Raw genomic sequence first — 17,953 nt, 5'->3', positions numbered from 1 at the left:
AGTTGATGAATCAAACGTTCTTACGATGAATTCAAACATTCATAATTCTCAAAATATGCCACAATTGAAAAATAAGCTAAACACATGGTTTCCATTTACTAGCCAACAAAAAATATATATATATATATTTTGCTAGCATAAAAATAGAACCCCTCTTTTTAAGAAACTTTTTAGCTTGTAAACTTGTCTATATACTCTCTAATAATTAATGAAACTAGATCTAAGTACATCACATCTATATACCTAGAGCTAGAAGTTCTAGTTTGCTTACATAATTGAAAAACTGATGTAACTGGGCCAAAACTCACATTGGCACATAAAAGAACTGAGTACTGTGTAAAAGAGTACTGTGTACCCACAAGTACCTATACACAATAATATCTATTTATATCTACATATTTTTTTACGAATATTTGCATGGTGTGGTAGGTACGGACATAAAACAGATTATCATATAATAGACAAATATCGTGAAAATAAATCTGGTAAATTGAATTAAACATAAGGAATGAAAACAAATCACGTTCCTTCAGTATCGCCACAAGTATCGCCACAGAGTATCGCAAAGCGAGTTTAATATGCATAAATAAAGTACAAAAACTTTTTCCTGAATGCATCTCGAATGTGTCCAAATAATGTGTCACTGTCAAACAAGTCAAATTCAAATGTCAGAACCGAGTCTAAACTCAAACGGTGTATCGTGTGAGCTATGTATTTTAAAAATTGTGCTTTTTTTCTGAAAAAATAGTTTGATTCGATCATTTATTGGTTAATATGCATTAAGGGGGATCTATTTTAGATCCTCACAACACAAATTCTTCATTTTTGCAAAGTATTATCCTTTTAAATAGGTGTTAAAAGTTAGCGTCTGATGCCGCTCATAGATTTAAGCACAAAAATGGCAAAATCACAAATAAACACGAAATCAAGAGACTATGTAAAGGATAAAGATACATTTCTGAAAGAATTGAAGCAGTTCAATGAAAGTAAAAAGTGTGTAACGTTTGTAAAACAAAAATAGATATGATTAGTACTTGTGGTTATACCATATCATATTTTATTGTTTTCTTTCAGCATACCGTATAAGATACCAGTAGTAAATGGCGTGGATATAGATTTATATCTTTTATATTCATTAGTTCAGCAGAGGGGGGGCCTCAGTAAAGTAAGAATTCTTAAAAATGCATGGTTTTTATTCTATTCCTGTATAAAAAAAGTTGCTTATACAAAAATAAATTGCTATGATACATTTTTATATATAGTTTTAAAGTACATTATGCATAATCTAATTGGTTTTTAGGTAAACCAAACGGACACATGGGAAGCATTTTTAAGACCTCTAAAATTGCCGTATCCTTGTGTGAATGGATCCACATTACTACGTCGAATATATGGCATGTACTTGGAGAAGTGAGTATTTTTGTAATAGTATATAAATAAATATAAATATTTCGGGACAATTTTCACACGGCATAATCAGATCCCATATTAAGCTTTCTCTTGTGTTATGGAAACCAGATGGCTGATAGACATACATATATAATTTTTAAATAAATACTTATATAGATAATTAACACCCAGACACAGAGCAAACATCTATGTTCATCACACAAATGAATCCACGACCTCTGGCTTGGAAGGCAGGGCCACTACCAACCAAGCCAACCGGTCAGTCAAATGAGTGTAATGAGATTATGTATGACCTGTCAAATTTTTTTGTCTGCATTTGGAACATTTTGAATATTAGTTTTGAAACATTTTTTTATGTGTTTGAGCGTCGCTTTATATCAATAGTCTATTATTATGGATAACATTTTGATATACAGTAAAAGTTCTTTATTCGCGGGCAATAGGTACCGTAAATGGGCCGCGAATAGAGAAACCGTGAATATGGAATGGTAATTTGTATGGGGTTATAGGGGATACGTTCCTAGGTGACGAAATAAGGAAGCAAATATATAAAGAAATCAGTTTTATTGAAATTTTTGACCATACATATTTATTAATTACTATTTAATTAGGTATTATCTTCAGGTTTAGGCTATGGCTTAGCACTTTTTACTCGTTTTTTAGTCAACATTATAAATTCGTAGTTGTAGTTCAGGCGTTTTCTAAGGATAACAATTGATTTTTATTTAGGTAAATACATATGTATGTACCGATGTACCGATTCGATCAAATTCGAATAAAGAATTTTGGGCCGCGAATATAGAAATTAGGTCGCATTTTTTCCACCCGCGAATAGTGAAACCGCGAATGAAGAAAGCGCGAATAAGGAACTTTGACTGTATTTAAAACAGTCTTGTTAGCAAATTGAAAAAGTAAGTGGTATATTGGCACACTTATTGAGCATTATAAAACTGACTTAATTTGCATACTTTTGGAATCTATACATGAAATATAAAAAATAACAATATTTTTTAGATATGAAAGAGCCAAAGGTCCACCAGGGAGAGACGATGATAATGACATGGACGAGGACCCCAGAAGAGGGAGGGGAGGTGGTATGCCGAGGATATCCTTTGGCAGCGGCACTTATATATCAGGTATTATTAGTTTTATTAAGAACATTTAATCAATTATTGTACATAATAATAGTTAAAAAAAACTAAAAAACACGCTTTTTATAGAAAACCGAACTAAAAAATAGAAAATTTTATCAAATTAGTGTATTGTCATCTGTCCTCAATAAATCTACAAAGTTTGAACGAAATCTGGCCGTTTAAAGTGGGTCAAAATCGCGCCCAAAGAAGTTGGTTACAAACAAACAAACATACAGGTGAAGCTAATATAAAACGTGTAAAAAGACACTGCAAGCATTGTTGTTTAAAGCAGTTAATGTAAGAATGTGTTCATTTTTAACTTCTAGTACTTACTAAAAATTTAATAATACTTATATAATAAAAAATTTAAAAATATTAAATTATTATTAACTTTAATAAATTTATCATTAATCCAAATTTGTACAACATGTCTTACTTCATAATATGAGGATACTTTCCCGCTAAACTACTATGATTTTGTCTAATTTATTTTTTTTAAATCTACTTTTAGCATCCGGAGAACAGTTGAAAACAAGTACGCCTCGGTTTGCGGGACCATCTGAAAGACTGACGCTATCTTTACTATCTCCTATGCCCAATGAACAAGACTTCGCAGTGAATGTATGTACAGTGCTAGCTGCCGATCACTCTAACAGGCTGCCGTTGAGCACAACGTCACATATATTGGACTTTTTGTTGGCTCATGCTGGTGTTTATAATCATTGTAAGTATTTTTTTAATGTATCTAAAAAGATGTGACAAAATTTTGTAGTCGGAATGATTTCTTTATGACAAAGAGGGTAGCAATTTTCCTTTATTTAGGGGTAGTAATTTCCCATTTTTTTATTCATCTTGATGCAATGTCCTAGGCACTATTTGAACTATTACAGTATACTATTAACATCGGTTTTTATAAATTTATTAAAAAATTTCACTAGATATATGAACAACACAAGCACATTTTAAACAATAACTTTTTACAATATTTAAATGTTCATAATTAAACAAATAATTGCCTGGTAGAAATCGCTCAGTAGCGATAAGGCCGCCTTTTTGGCTTTATATTATATTGTCTTTTTCTTTTTGTTATATTGTCTGTTTTTATTTGGTGCTAAATAAAGTGTATTTATTATTATTATAATTACTTACAGCAAGTCTCCGCGATACAATCGGCCGCTCGTACTACGAAGCGCGTGGCCGCTATCCGCACGAGTTCTGGCAGATGAGAGCGGGGGGTGGGGGTGCCAAAGAATTAGCCGATGAGACAAAGTTCATGCAACCTGGTATCGAACAACCAGAGTTGATGGTTCAAGCTTTAGCCGCGCATAATGCGTTGACAGATTGCCTGCTGAATGGGGGCGATGATGGTGATATACTCGATAAGGTGGTGGATGATGTGAGTGGTGATATTTTATTAGGTAGATAGGTAAAATATTTAAGAATAATTGTCCCAAATGTGAATTAAAATTTTCTATATTCACTTGATTTATTATAATAGTTGAATAATTTAAAGTTACCCTTTTCCGTGGCGATAAACTTAATGTGCTGTTACAATTATAATTTATGTTGTAGTTGTAACAATGTAAATAAACTTATCAAGTTTAGTTTACATTTTTTATTATGTTTTTTTTGAGTTTCTTATCATTTTTAATGTCTTTTGTATTCTGTTATTGAAGTGAAACTTCTTTATCGGGGTTGGACAAAAATTTAGTGCAACATTTTTGCGTTACGCCGTACGCGTGACATTTTTGCGTTACGCCATACTCGTGACATTTTTAAGGTCATAAAGAAGTTTCACTTCTTACGTGTGTACTCTAGTACACGCATACATTTTTTTTTGCTCTAATTCTCTCACATATTTTATTTTTGTTTCTTTTATTACATTTTTTGATTCTTTCGTTATTTTTTTATTATTTTTTCACTAATTCCCACACGCAAACGCCAAAAGCAGCTTCACCAACAGGAAGTAGAAGACTGGGTGACGGAACCCTCGGAGGAAGACCAGCTTTTCGCCCCGGAGTTGCCTGGGGGTGCGAGCTGTGTGTACACACAGAGGGTCGTGCAAATTGCGTCTATTGTACGATCACTGTCGTTCCATGAAGAGAACTTGCAGTATCTGGCTAAGAATACTACGCTTATTCGGTGAGATTTTGAATGTTTTGAGAGAATAATTTTGTTGGTTTATTTGGATGTTGAACTCCATGATATTATTATTATAATCTACATTCTTTTAGCAGTTTTTATTTTTAAGAATGTAGGTTTTAACTAAGAATTCCTTTTGTTTCTATTTAAAAAAATTGGTAAAAACACTGAACAGAAATACATATCATATCTATATACATATACAAACATACTTAGGCATTTTTACATTTTTTATAACTTTAGTTTTGATACTTAAAGATATACGGATATGATTCTACGAAAAAAAAGGTAAATATGCCATATTATGTTTCTTAATCGTATTTTAAGTAGTGTTCAATGTATTGCAGGTTTTTATTGCTCTGTGCTAATTGTTGGGTTGGTACACTGCGTCAGAGTGGTTTAGATACGTTGGGGAATATTTCGGCTGAATTAATTATAAAGGTAAGCAATGTTTTAAATTTATATACAAGAAGAATATAAGCTTTCATTTACTATGAAATTTAACTATTTCTTAAGCTCGTTCTATCAATAATTCTTCTTGCCTATGTGAATTATAATGAACAGTTTTCATCTAAGGACTATGTAATTCTTCTAGGGTGAAATTATTTTACAGTTCTTCAGTAAATTCCTTTGATTCGTGTTTGATAATATTTGTGTTATTTCAAAGTTTTAATCAAAAATATGTCGCAATGAAATTCATATTCTCCTATATAGTAAATTTACTTATTCACTGTACAATATCATCAGTAACTTTAGGAAGCAGAGAATAGGTGAGTTACTAAGTCCATCTCCAAGTTATATTTGTTTTAATTATGTAGAAAAAATCTAATGTTGATCTTAATTGATATAGACCCTTTATTAATCATGATGCCACCCTCTCCTCTTTGCATTATTCCACTTTTTTTCTTTATTTAACACTAGCTTTCCACCCGCGGCTTCTCCCGCGCAGTCAAAGAAAAACCCGCATAGTACCCGTTCCCGTGGGATTTCCGGGATAAAACCTATCCTATGTCCCGGGGTATAAAGTAGCCTATGTCCTTTCTCGGGTATCAAAATATCACTATACCAAATTTCATGCAAATTGGTTCAGTAGTTAAGGCGTGATTGAGTAACAGACAGATAGACAGAGTTACTTTCGCATTTATAATATTAGTATGGATTTCCCTGTAACAAAGAAATTAAAAAATAACAAGGCCATTTGTTCCTCCAGGATCCTGCAACCTGTTTGATATCGCGACACATACTATCAACAATACAAACGTCATTGTCTTCGTCTGACCGTGCCAGAATATTGTCAGCTCTTGAGTTGTTGAATAAGTTGGCGCAGAATGAATCCAATGAAGATGCGCTGTTGAAATCTTTGGAGGCTAAGGTGAATAAGAACAGTTTTGAATAAGCTTGTGCAATAATACCGATTATTAAGCACTATTATGGGCCATTTTTTCTATCCTTGGATAAAACTTACCCGTCAAATAAAGTGTTACACGATAATATTAAAATGTCACCTGTCAAATGTGTAACGTACGTAATAAGAATACATTTTTGAAATGGTAGTTTAATACATTCTTCGACGAATAAGTTTTAACCAAGGATTGTAAAATCAGCCCTAAGTTTATCTTCTAAATACATATGTTTAAAACTATTCGCCACATATTGACTCTTCATTGAAAAAAACTTTTTTTCTAAAGCTCGTCTAAAATGCCTAGATTTTTTACTGTGAAATATTATAAATGATGCAATAATAGACCACCAGCATATACTACCTTAAAGTGTCAATATATGAAAAAAGACGTGTGGCACTCGGGGACTGCCGCGGTAAAGCATGCCTTCAAGCCACACCTCCGTGTCCGTCGGAGTGGGGAGCGTGAGGTTTTTTCGTTACGCAATTTCTCGAATCGGTCCCCGCGCTCAAGGCCCGAGATAGAAGCTATGCAATAGCTTAAAAAAAAAACTTTTTTTCCGTAGGTATACAGCGACGTATGCTCCCTCCTAACGCTACGCGATATAATGGTGCTAGTGTGCACGCTAGAGTGTATATACGCACTTACATCGCTGGGAGAGGCCGCGAGCGAGTCGGTGGCGCGAGTCACTGGCCTCGTGCACACGCTCGTGTCGCTTGTTACTGTTGAGGTGTGTATGTCCCTAACGCTACGCGATATAATGGTGCTAGTGTGCACGCTAGAGTGTATATACGCACTTACATCGCTGGGAGAGGCCGCGAGCGAGTCGGTGGCGCGAGTCACTGGCCTCGTGCACACGCTCGTGTCGCTTGTTACTGTTGAGGTGTGTATGTCCCTAACGCTACGCGATATAATGGTGCTAGTGTGCACGCTAGAGTGTATATACGCACTTACATCGCTGGGAGAGGCCGCGAGCGAGTCGGTGGCGCGAGTCACTGGCCTCGTGCACACGCTCGTGTCGCTTGTTACTGTTGAGGTGTGTATGTCCCTAACGCTACGCGATATAATGGTGCTAGTGTGCACGCTAGAGTGTATATACGCACTTACATCGCTGGGAGAGGCCGCGAGCGAGTCGGTGGCGCGAGTCACTGGCCTCGTGCACACGCTCGTGTCGCTTGTTACTGTTGAGGTGTGTATGTCCCTAACGCTACGCGATATAATGGTGCTAGTGTGCACGCTAGAGTGTATATACGCACTTACATCGCTGGGAGAGGCCGCGAGCGAGTCGGTGGCGCGAGTCACTGGCCTCGTGCACACGCTCGTGTCGCTTGTTACTGTTGAGGTATGTCCTTTGAGGCTAGTAATTTGTTGTTAATAGACTCTAACATGATGTATATGTGGATTGGTCCTTCGAGGGCAAATTTTAAGTTAGAAGAGTATAAAAATTATAAATGTAGTCAGATTTTCTTATCTGTAAGCAAATTATAACAAAAATCAGACTAAATTTATAATTTTAAATTTTTCATTGCCATGTTGTTATTTGATCTTCGGGAACAGCATACTTTTTACACAATTTTGTAAAATTTTTCATGGATTTAAAACTTAGACTAACATTTTTTTACAGGCACAAAGTTACGGTCCTCGTGCGTGTATATTAATGAGGGTAGTTGAAACAGTCAGCGGTCCGGCAGTCGTTGAACGGGAGCCGGAGAGACCACAACCACAACCACAGGTATGTTTTCTAAGTTTATTTCCGTGTTTAATAGTTTTTACAAACAAGTTTTTTTCAGTAAAATATTTCAGAATTAAAGAGATTCATGTCATCATAAAATATGCGAAACCTATGAACGTTGAAATAATGTTTCATTATTCATACTAACATAGCATAATATGATAATGGTATTTATATCTCGTTCTATGTAATTTTGTATGTATATCTGCATCTCTTTCTAAACCAAAGTGTGCAATATACAACAGAAAGTGTGTTTCCACATATATGTATATACAAAAATAATTTCGAATTATTAACTATATATATTTTTAGATTTTTTTCTATATTTTCATCGATTTTTCAGCCCCAAACACCGGTAAAATCTCAAGAATCCCCTTCCCCTGCGCACGCGCACGCACACCCGAGCGCCGCGAGCGCTTCGCCCGCACCGCCGCTGTCATCCATACAAGTGTCGCACTTGCACCAGCGGACTGTACAAGTGAGATATATTTATTATACTAGCGGGCCGCCCCGCCTTCGCCCGTCGTACATATTTACGTTTTCTCTACATAAGAACCATCCTCGTACTTCAAGGAATATAATAAAAAAGAATTATCGAAATCGGTTCAGCCGTACACACGTGATGCCGTGACAACGCGAAACGGGTTTCATCTTATATATAAAATTCTCGTGTCACAATGTTAGTCTGCATACTCCTCCGAAACGGGTGGACCGATTCTCATGAAATTTTCTGTGCATATCGGGTAAGTCTGAGAATCGGCCAACATCTATTTTTCATATGTACCACGGGCGAAGCCGGGGCGGACCGCTAGTTTATATATATATATATAGATTAGCTGTTGCCCGCAGCTTCGCCTGCGTGCTTTTATGAAGAATTGATCATAATCCTTTGTTAGCGGATACCTACGTCCTAACGTCTACCTGCATGCCAAATTTCAGCCCGATCCGTTCAGAGGTTTGGACTGTGCGTTGATAGATCACTATGTCAGTCAGTTGCCTGTGAGTTATATACTAGATGTGCTCCGCGGTTTCACATTGCTCCGCTCCTGATTGTCTTAGCGTGATGATATATAGGCCTTCCTCGATGAATGGGCTATCTAACACCGAAATAATTTTTCAAATCGGCTCAGTAGTTCCTGAGATAAGCACGTTCAAACAAACAAACTCTTCAGCTTTATAATATTAGTATAGATATGAAATGCTATACTCAATGGAAGTAACTACTATTGGCTTTATTACTTAATTTTATTAACGTATTCGTTGCGCGACCGCTTCACTCTGAGAACTGAGAACGCTCGCCATCCCCTTAGCTACGTAATATGCATTGTTACAGATGAATTTATTAATTTGTAATTACATACATATTGTTCAATGTTACTTGATCGTAAAAATCGAAAATTAATCTTTTCCCACTAAATTAATTTGTGATTATTGTTCAATTTTGCTTGATGGTTAAGCTTTAAAATTAATGTAATTCACAAGGAAAACGAGCACTTCGCACAAGCGTGGCTGCGTTCAGCGTACGAGCCGTTACCAGCGAACGACAACACAACGTTGGACGCCGCTGAACTGTACCGCCATTATATGACGAGTTGCACGAAAATGGGGCGCAAGGGGATTATTGCGCCTGCGCACTTTCCGCGGCTTGTGAGGTGAGTTAATATATTGTAACATGTGAATTTAATCAATTTTGTTTATGTCGTGTAATTGTGAAAATTGAATTGTGTGTATATTTAAATAATAGACTAATCAACTTTCTTTTGAATATTTGCACACCCAATCAATGGGTAGAATGTATTAGCCACATAATATTGTAATTGAAACATCTATGATTTGTAACTGCATTCTAGCAAATTAATATAATTTGAATTTGAATTTGAATTTGTACATTTTGAATATTTTATGATCTAGCACTTAATATCTACTAGGTTAAAAAAAAACTGTTTCCAATGGTGGAAGATCAGCAATTATTAATGCATGTAATTTTATATACTGCGCGGTCTGCATTCGGAATTTATGAATTTCGGAGTGATACTGCGCATGATAATAAATTTTTCCACCAAAATGACATGTTTAGATGCGATAAGAAGTAGCCTATTACATACGATCCAGCTTCTTAATCCAGACACAAAAATCATATCGCAAAAAACAGACCGTTTACGTTGCTACGTTATAGAAAGACAAAAAAAAAACAGACAAACTCGCATTTCTATTAGTAATCAATAGCTTTGTTAAAGCGACTTCGCTCTCTTTTAATGAGAGTGAGGGGCAGTTCCAACAGTATTATAAGGACCATCGCGGAGGATGTAAGTGCGCCCATCATGGGACACTTTGTGCGCACACTTGTTGTGTCAAAGCGACTTGTCTACGCGTAGTGTCCTATGCTGGACTTAGTTTTTAGATATAATTACTGACATTAATACTTAGGTTTTTTTTATCTACTAACAAATCTGCGATATCCGAATTTTTTTATGCTAAAATAAATAATTAAAGCACTTTTTGACACACATAAATATCCGTCACTATATTATTTTGGTATATCTTTATTACAGAACAGTGTTCGGCGGCACAGTGGGCCCCAACACAGTGGCAGCTGCGAACGGAGAGATGCAGCAGATGTACGTGGGCATACGGGCCAAGCCTAGTGCGGTGAAGGTCAACCCGCCGCCCGGTGAGTGGAGTGAGAGTGAGTGAGTGAGAGTGAGAGGAGAGATGCAGCAGATGTACGTGGGCATACGGGCCAAGCCTAGTGCGGTGAAGGTCAACCCGCCGCCCGGTGAGTGGAGTGAGAGTGAGTGAGTGAGAGTGAGAGGAGAGATGCAGTGGATTTACGTGGGCATACGGGCCAAGCCTAGTGCGGTGAAGGTCAACCCGCCGCCCGGTGAGTGGAGTGAGAGTGAGTGAGTGAGAGTGAGAGGAGAGATGCAGCAGATGTACGTGGGCATACGGGCCAAGCCTAGTGCGGTGAAGGTCAACCCGCCGCCCGGTGAGTGGAGTGAGAGTGAGTGAGTGAGAGTGAGAGGAGAGATGCAGCAGATGTACGTGGGCATACGGGCCAAGCCTAGTGCGGTGAAGGTCAACCCGCCGCCAGGTGAGTGGAGTGAGAGTGAGTGAGTGAGTGAGAGAGGGAGAGGAGAGATGCAGCAGATGTACGTGGGCATACGGGCCAAGCCTAGTGCGGTGAAGGTCAACCCGCCGCCAGGTGAGTGGAGTGAGAGTGAGTGAGTGAGTGAGAGAGGGAGAGGAGAGATGCAGCAGATGTACGTGGGCATACGGGCCAAGCCTAGTGCGGTGAAGGTCAACCCGCCGCCCGGTGAGTGGAGTGAGTGAGAGTGAGTGAGAAAGGGAGGAGAGAGGGCGAGGAGAGAGGGCGAGTAGAGAGGGCGCGGAGAGAGGGTGAGGTGAGATGGTGAGGAGAGAGGGCGAGGAGAGAGGGCGAGGAGAGAGGGAGAGGAGAGAGGGTGAGGAGAGAGGGCGAGGATAGAGGGCGAGGAGAGGGGACGAGTAGAGAGGGCGCGGAGAGAGGGAGAGGAGAGAGGGCGAGGAGAGAGGGTGGGGAGAGAGGGCGCGGAGAGAGGGCGAGTAGAGAGGGCTAGTAGAGGGCGACTAGAGGGCGAGTAGAGAGGGCGCGGAGAGAGGGAGAGGAGAGGGGGTGAGGAGAGAGGGCGAGGAGAGAGGGCGAAGAGAGTGGATGAGGAGAGAGGGTGAGGAGATTATAATACATCATTACATAAAGCAAATTCCTAACATATAATTATTTGTCCTCTATTTATTTTTAAAGATTTATACAATGTCTTTATGATATTTATTGTAATACATATGTTTATTATGTAATTCGACAGGACCGTCATCGCCGATACTGAAAGCGCAACTGACGAACAAAACGCCTGAAGTTAAACCCGTTGTAGCTCAACCAGCGGTAAGGATTATAATAAAATGATTCAAACTAATTTTTTCCCTCAATAAAGTCCATGAACATGATGAATTTGTAAGTAATTGTTGGTCAGTTTAGTTATCAAAAATAATCTTCTTAAACTTAATTAAATTAATAATACGAATATTAAAATGTATGAATTTTTCACGCGTTCTAAATATGTATTATATAGTTTCTTATGATTGATTTTGAAGAGATATAATATCGAATGTATGTTACTAAAAGATAAGTTGAAAATTTGTCCGTATCTATAGTAGCTCGTTTAATATAACTGTGATTCCGTTACTATAAATCACAACCAAAAGTAACGATTGTATTGACTGTGATTTAACTGTGATTCCGTTACTATAAATCACTCCCAAAAATAACTGTTATTTCACTGTGATTTCGCTATAAATCACCAATACCCTACAGGCTCAACCGATATCGCACCCGCATCTCTCACAAGCGCTGGAATCGAACCCGTCCAACACTTCGCTGATCAAACATCTACTCGCCCATAAAGTAAGCCCCGGCATACAACCGCAAGTAAGTGCATACTAACAGTACTAACACGTAGCTGTGATTTTTAGTGATACGTGAAAAGTAACAGTGATAAATAGCAGTGTTACTTTTCACGTTATTTATTTGTAGACGATATTTTGAGGTGATTTTTCACTTAGTTAGTTTTTGTAGGTTGTTTTTTAAGTTATTCAATATACAATATAATTTTAATTAGTTACATTTGTTGTAATATATTCGATTTTATTTCAACTCATAGATGGAAAATGTCTTCAGGATTCATGTTTTAATACGATTTTTTTTTGTTCAATGATTCTTCTATAACTTTATTGAGATCCTGTTTACAGGCAATATTGAGAATTACTTCGATAAATTTTTAATTTATAATGTTTTTAAATGGAACTTTAACAAAATAAAGTACAACATAATAATAATTATTTCACACAAAAGGTTTGAGCAGTCAGTTGACTCGTCAAAATGGTAAAGTTAAAATCACAGATTAAAAATAACCCATGCATGAGAAACGTGTGATACAATATAATACAGTAGTAGCGAAAGTAGTGCACGTAAAAATAAAACTAACAACGATATAACTAAAGTCGATATTGGCATGCGTTGAGACGCTTATTTGGAGCATGTATTTTGTAATAAATCTAGGAAATAAATTAAACAAAATAGTAAGCAATATTAAATACGACATCTAGCTTTAGCGTTGAGAGAATAAAAAAGCGAAATAGAATCTCGCTTTGATAAAGACATATCAAGTTTGATAGTAATGAAAAGGTATTCATTTTATTTATTACATGAGGTCTTATGTTATAATTTTCTCCTATATTCTAATTCTAACTATATATTAAAAGAAAGTAAAACTAGGCTTGCTATATGCATATATTAAACTTTAGAAAATTTATTTGTGATACACTAAAAATTTACACTTTTATACGAACATGGATTTTTCATAAACTAAACCACTGAAGTTTTCCAATTGTGATAACTCCTTATGAGAATTATTTTCTGATTTCATTCAAATAATTTTTTTTTCGAATTCTTATCGAAATCCACAATAAAAACTTATGCATGTGCAATGACCATGGGATTTTACCTGGTTAATTAACAGTTTAAATACATTTGTCTATAATATTTACCAATACGCAGGTTGCACAAAGACAGCAAAGTCAACAGCGAGTCGGGACTGTCGCGTCTGTTGTTATACAAGGCAATCAGAATACGGTATGGGAAATACAACCTTATTAATTGAGTATTAAAGTTGAATTTACAATTGCTATTTACATTGGCTTTAAACATTTTTTCACTGATTGGCGTATTTTCGGGAAATTCAACCGATTTATTACCTGATAATTTGAGTTGAATTTAAAAATTTCTATTTTCATTGGTCGCAAAACAATTTTCGCTGATTGGCATTAGAAAATTCTAAGATATAAATGGAATAATAAATTTAAGACATGGTTAATTTTATTATTCGATGACCGGTTTTTTTTAAATGATCCACTTTAGTTATAAAACTAGGTACATATTTGTTTTTTTTTAATAGTTATTGTTCTAATTAGATTGTCTGATAGAAAAATAGGCTTTCGTAATTTTAATTATTGATTTCTATAGGCAATGGAGGTGGACCCTGAAGCATTGATTAAATGTACTACAATTACCCCCGGGGGTGTTGCCAGCAATACACCAGCTTTACAAGGCGATAAGGTAATATTAAACATTATTTATTATTTGTATATTTTATAAGAATGACTGGAGTTTAATTTGTAACTTTTATATTATAGGTCAATATGACTGAAGATATCACCGGTGAGTTATAATACAATTTCTTTGTTTGTATAATATTATGATAAATTATTATAATTATATTTATGTCTTTGTATTTTTTTTCAGTTCCTAAAGAAGAGCCAGTGCAGATACAAATCGACGAACAAGCTCAATTGACAATTGTAAGTTATTCCAATAATTAAATGAATTATGCAAATAAATTATAATAACTTGTTCTAAACATATTTTGCCATATATTTTTTAAAAGCTGGTAATAATAATATATACTTTTTCAGAAAGCGGCTCAAAACAAAATGCTAGCTGATCTTCTAGAAAAGAAGTCAAATCCACCGGTCCAAGTGGTTCAAATGTCATCTCAAATGAACGCGCCAACAATTCAAATAACCGAAACGGGACAAATAGTGCAAGTCAAACAGGAAAATAACCCCGTCATACAAATAAACCCAGAACCGGTAGTAATGCAAACAGCACCATACATACAAATAAAGAACGATCAAGGACAATTGATACAGATTAAAAATGAATCCGGGCAGATTATACAACTCAAAAGCGATCAAGGCGTGATACAGTTTAAAAATGATCAAGGGCAACTGGTACAGATTAAAAATGATCAAGTGCCACAGATAATGCAAAGTGTCATACAGAGTGTTAAGAGTGAAAATGAAGCGGTGGTAACAGATCATTCTTATACGGAACCGCCGGCGAAGAGAGTTAAGACTGAGGAAAAATCCGAGGTAATTTTCTTGTATTAAATACATTTTTTATTGGAGAACTTTTTGATGATTTTTTTTGACATTTTTTTTGAGTCGTACATCTGGGTCGATAGTTATGATATGTTTTACGATGTTGTATGTTTGACTAAGGACGTTTTTCTAGTTTGAAACTTAATATTGTTAATCTGAAATAACGTGACACTGCTTTTTTTCAATAATGCAATTTTTTCAACATTAATAATATAATTTACTACTTAAGCACCATTTTGTCTTATTAATGTCATCAGAATAAAGAAATAATGCATTATTTATAAATTACATATTTTGTTTTAGAATTCGCCACAAGAAAGCGTGTCAAAAACAGCGGCTAATTTGTACGCGGCGTTAGCGGCGTCTGCGCTTGAAGATGAAGATGATTTGGTATGCATTTTATTTGTATAATAAAAACTTATGAAAATCGAAATATCTGTAGAAATATAATTTATATCCAGGTTTCAACTCTTTGACTGTTTATAATCCTTTATTTTCACCACTTGTGACGCGTTTAATGTTTTTAAATATTCAATTATGTTTTGCACATAAACACGATGTGGTAATTTTGTAATTTAGAAACATAAAAGAAACTACATCTCTTTATAACCTATTATCTCTTTATAACTAATTTTATAACCTATAATTTAATTTTTCCTTCATTTTACAACAATGTTATACATGTCTGTACATTTGGATATTGTAGCGACCTCGTGGGATACTTATGTCTGGACCAATGGCTGCTAAGGTGTTTATTTATTTTCATAATAATCTTCTTTTATAGTATTTATTGGATTCTGAATTGTGTTAAAATGTGAAGAAATATGTTTTAAATTTGAAGTCAAAACTATTGAAGGATTAGCTTGTAAACATTAATAGTCTACTGTTCTGTTATGTGTATCCAACAATTTTATTACTTACATATTTATTATCTATGACTAATTTGACTTAATTTCTAGCGTGTTTAAAATTATTTTAAAATCTTATTACTTCAATCAGGGAAATAAGCATAGGCATAATCACACCCAGTAACGATTCAATGTAATAAATTATTTTGTTTGTATGTATGTACACAGTTGCCGCCAAAACAAGAGGAAGTGATGCAACCCCCCATGATAGTCGCCGGCGGTGGGGATAACCCTTCGGTAATAATACAAGAACCTTTGTTGCAGGTATTTTTGTTTTGTTCAGTTTACTTTTTTATTTGCTCAATATTTTGTTTATTTGGAAACTTATATAAGCAAAAAAAGAGCGTGTGTGCCGAGCACACGTGTCAATAGTGAAACTTCTTTAGCAAGATTTAAAAATACCAAAATCGTCTCCTTACTCCATGTATTGCCAAGACGCGATCTTGAAATTTTACCCTCAACGTGCCTAAAGAAGTTTCACTTCAAAAACTTATTTCATTTTTGGTGTTTTTATTTGCTAGACTTTATTTGGTCCATAATCACATTTTATTTTGAATTGAGTTGATATCCTTAACAATCCTATATACCTTCGAATAAGGTACAATATATAATTTTAAAATAATGTATTTACACACAGGTACAACAACCGACGATGCAAGTTCAAGCACCAACCTTACAGGTATGTGTATTGTTCAATTGAAGTAACTTTCATTGCTCTTACATTTAGGTACTATTTTTGTTTTGTGACCACAAAAGCACTCATATACGATTTTTTACATATTCTATAGTTTTTTAATAATCATACAAAAACATTGTATTTAAATAATATCCTTATGAAAAGCCTCGTAGTCATAACACGACTACGAGGCTAAACATTTGTTCAGCAATAGTTCAGTTCAGCAATAATGTTACTGGAAACTAAATGTTATTGCATATCAACTCTGTAACACACAATGTTGCCAGCAACAAGTTCATTTAACTTTGTTTTAACATCTAAAAATAAATATTATTATATTGTTTGAAGGTACAACAACCGACATTACAAGTACAACAGCCGATGTTACAAGTGCAACCGATGGACGTGCAAAACATTATTGCGTCGCAGTCCGGACAACTTATACTGCAGGGTAAGCTAAAATAAAAGTAAATATTAATGCGATACCACACCCCGGACACTCCATACAAAATGATCGTTTTGACAGTCACACTGTAGAGACTGCAAATGTATGTGTTAACGCTTTATGGTTGGCACATTTGTGACTAGCGTAAAAAAAATTCGCGTTTTTCTGATGAAATACATCCGTAAACAGCACAATATCTAACCATTTTTTACGAAAAACGATAATCACAAATCCAAAATAATAAAATTACTTTAAGGCTGCAGTCTAGCAAAATTGCGTTTTCAACAAGTTATTTGACAATTTTTTCCCGGCTAATGAAATGATAAACTGAATTTTTTTTTCTTGTTTATCAATTAGTGTTATATACGCAATGCGCGTGAATTTTTTCACATTTATAAAGTTACTTTATGTTACCTTAATCAGGCCTTCAAGATAAGTCTATTTCCCCCAAAGACATTTCGAGCTAAGTTTGTGCACTCACTACGTTGCAACCGATTACAATTTACACAATCTGATCAGCGCATTATTATCCTTATATAGTCGTTATTAAAAACTGCTGAACACAATTGCCGAAAAACTTATGATTTTCTTAATTAGAACGTTATAAATTCATTAAATTTCCCATTTTTTGCCTTACAAAATCTATTGATAAATACTGCTAAAAGTAATTTTTTCCATTAATTTATTCGAGTTGGTTGAAGACCAATGAGTATTAATCCTTTAAAAAAAATTTTTTTTGAATTTTGATAATTCCTTAAATATTAAAAAAAGATTTAAAATAATTAGGAAAAATCCTAGCGAATTTCTTTAGTCGCGCTCCTTGGGCCGGAGCGTTCTGACGTGTGCTCTACGCTCGATTTTCCTTCATACCGAAGTGAAAGTTGCTCTACTTCATTAAATTTAATATTTTTGTTAATTGATTATTTTTATCTTAGTTTTGTGCAAATATTCGTATTTTTAAACATTTGATTTCGATATGGAAAATAAACGAAAAAAATACGCGTGTAACTACTAGAAAAAAAATTATCTTCGAACATAAAGTTAATGAAACCAAATAGATTGCAAAGGTGATTGGCAACAATTTCTTTATTTTACGGGGTGTCAGTAAAGGGATGTATATTTCTTTAAAACTAAA

General features: G+C 35.3%; 1 protein-coding gene across 1 annotated transcript in view; it reads left to right on the top strand.

Moving 5' to 3' along the window:
• The first annotated feature begins 685 nt into the window (after nt 1-685).
• The window catches only part of Bap170 (Brahma associated protein 170kD), a 38,484-nt gene continuing 21,216 nt past the window's right edge, over nt 686-17,953 (top strand). The window contains exons 1-25 of the mRNA XM_090116611.1: nt 686-993; nt 1,075-1,165; nt 1,301-1,410; nt 2,425-2,546; nt 3,055-3,267; nt 3,695-3,939; nt 4,492-4,685; nt 5,033-5,126; nt 5,896-6,057; nt 6,651-6,815; nt 7,710-7,817; nt 8,161-8,295; nt 9,300-9,469; nt 10,370-10,488; nt 11,660-11,736; nt 12,166-12,279; nt 13,408-13,482; nt 13,873-13,965; nt 14,043-14,067; nt 14,152-14,207; nt 14,322-14,780; nt 15,093-15,179; nt 15,866-15,961; nt 16,335-16,376; nt 16,722-16,824. Of these exons, the coding sequence (XP_089972737.1) occupies nt 872-993; nt 1,075-1,165; nt 1,301-1,410; nt 2,425-2,546; nt 3,055-3,267; nt 3,695-3,939; nt 4,492-4,685; nt 5,033-5,126; nt 5,896-6,057; nt 6,651-6,815; nt 7,710-7,817; nt 8,161-8,295; nt 9,300-9,469; nt 10,370-10,488; nt 11,660-11,736; nt 12,166-12,279; nt 13,408-13,482; nt 13,873-13,965; nt 14,043-14,067; nt 14,152-14,207; nt 14,322-14,780; nt 15,093-15,179; nt 15,866-15,961; nt 16,335-16,376; nt 16,722-16,824 (3,277 nt within the window). The 5' untranslated portion in view covers nt 686-871. The remainder of the gene's footprint in view (nt 994-1,074; nt 1,166-1,300; nt 1,411-2,424; nt 2,547-3,054; nt 3,268-3,694; nt 3,940-4,491; nt 4,686-5,032; nt 5,127-5,895; nt 6,058-6,650; nt 6,816-7,709; nt 7,818-8,160; nt 8,296-9,299; nt 9,470-10,369; nt 10,489-11,659; nt 11,737-12,165; nt 12,280-13,407; nt 13,483-13,872; nt 13,966-14,042; nt 14,068-14,151; nt 14,208-14,321; nt 14,781-15,092; nt 15,180-15,865; nt 15,962-16,334; nt 16,377-16,721; nt 16,825-17,953) is intronic.

Source organism: Colias eurytheme, chromosome 26, assembly GCF_061535395.1.
Source record: "Colias eurytheme isolate Ceu_HAF_F1 chromosome 26, ilColEury1 Martin Lab GWU primary, whole genome shotgun sequence".
In the NCBI taxonomy this organism is placed as follows: Eukaryota; Metazoa; Arthropoda; class Insecta; order Lepidoptera; family Pieridae; genus Colias; species Colias eurytheme.
This window is presented reverse-complemented; position numbering and strand designations above follow the sequence as displayed.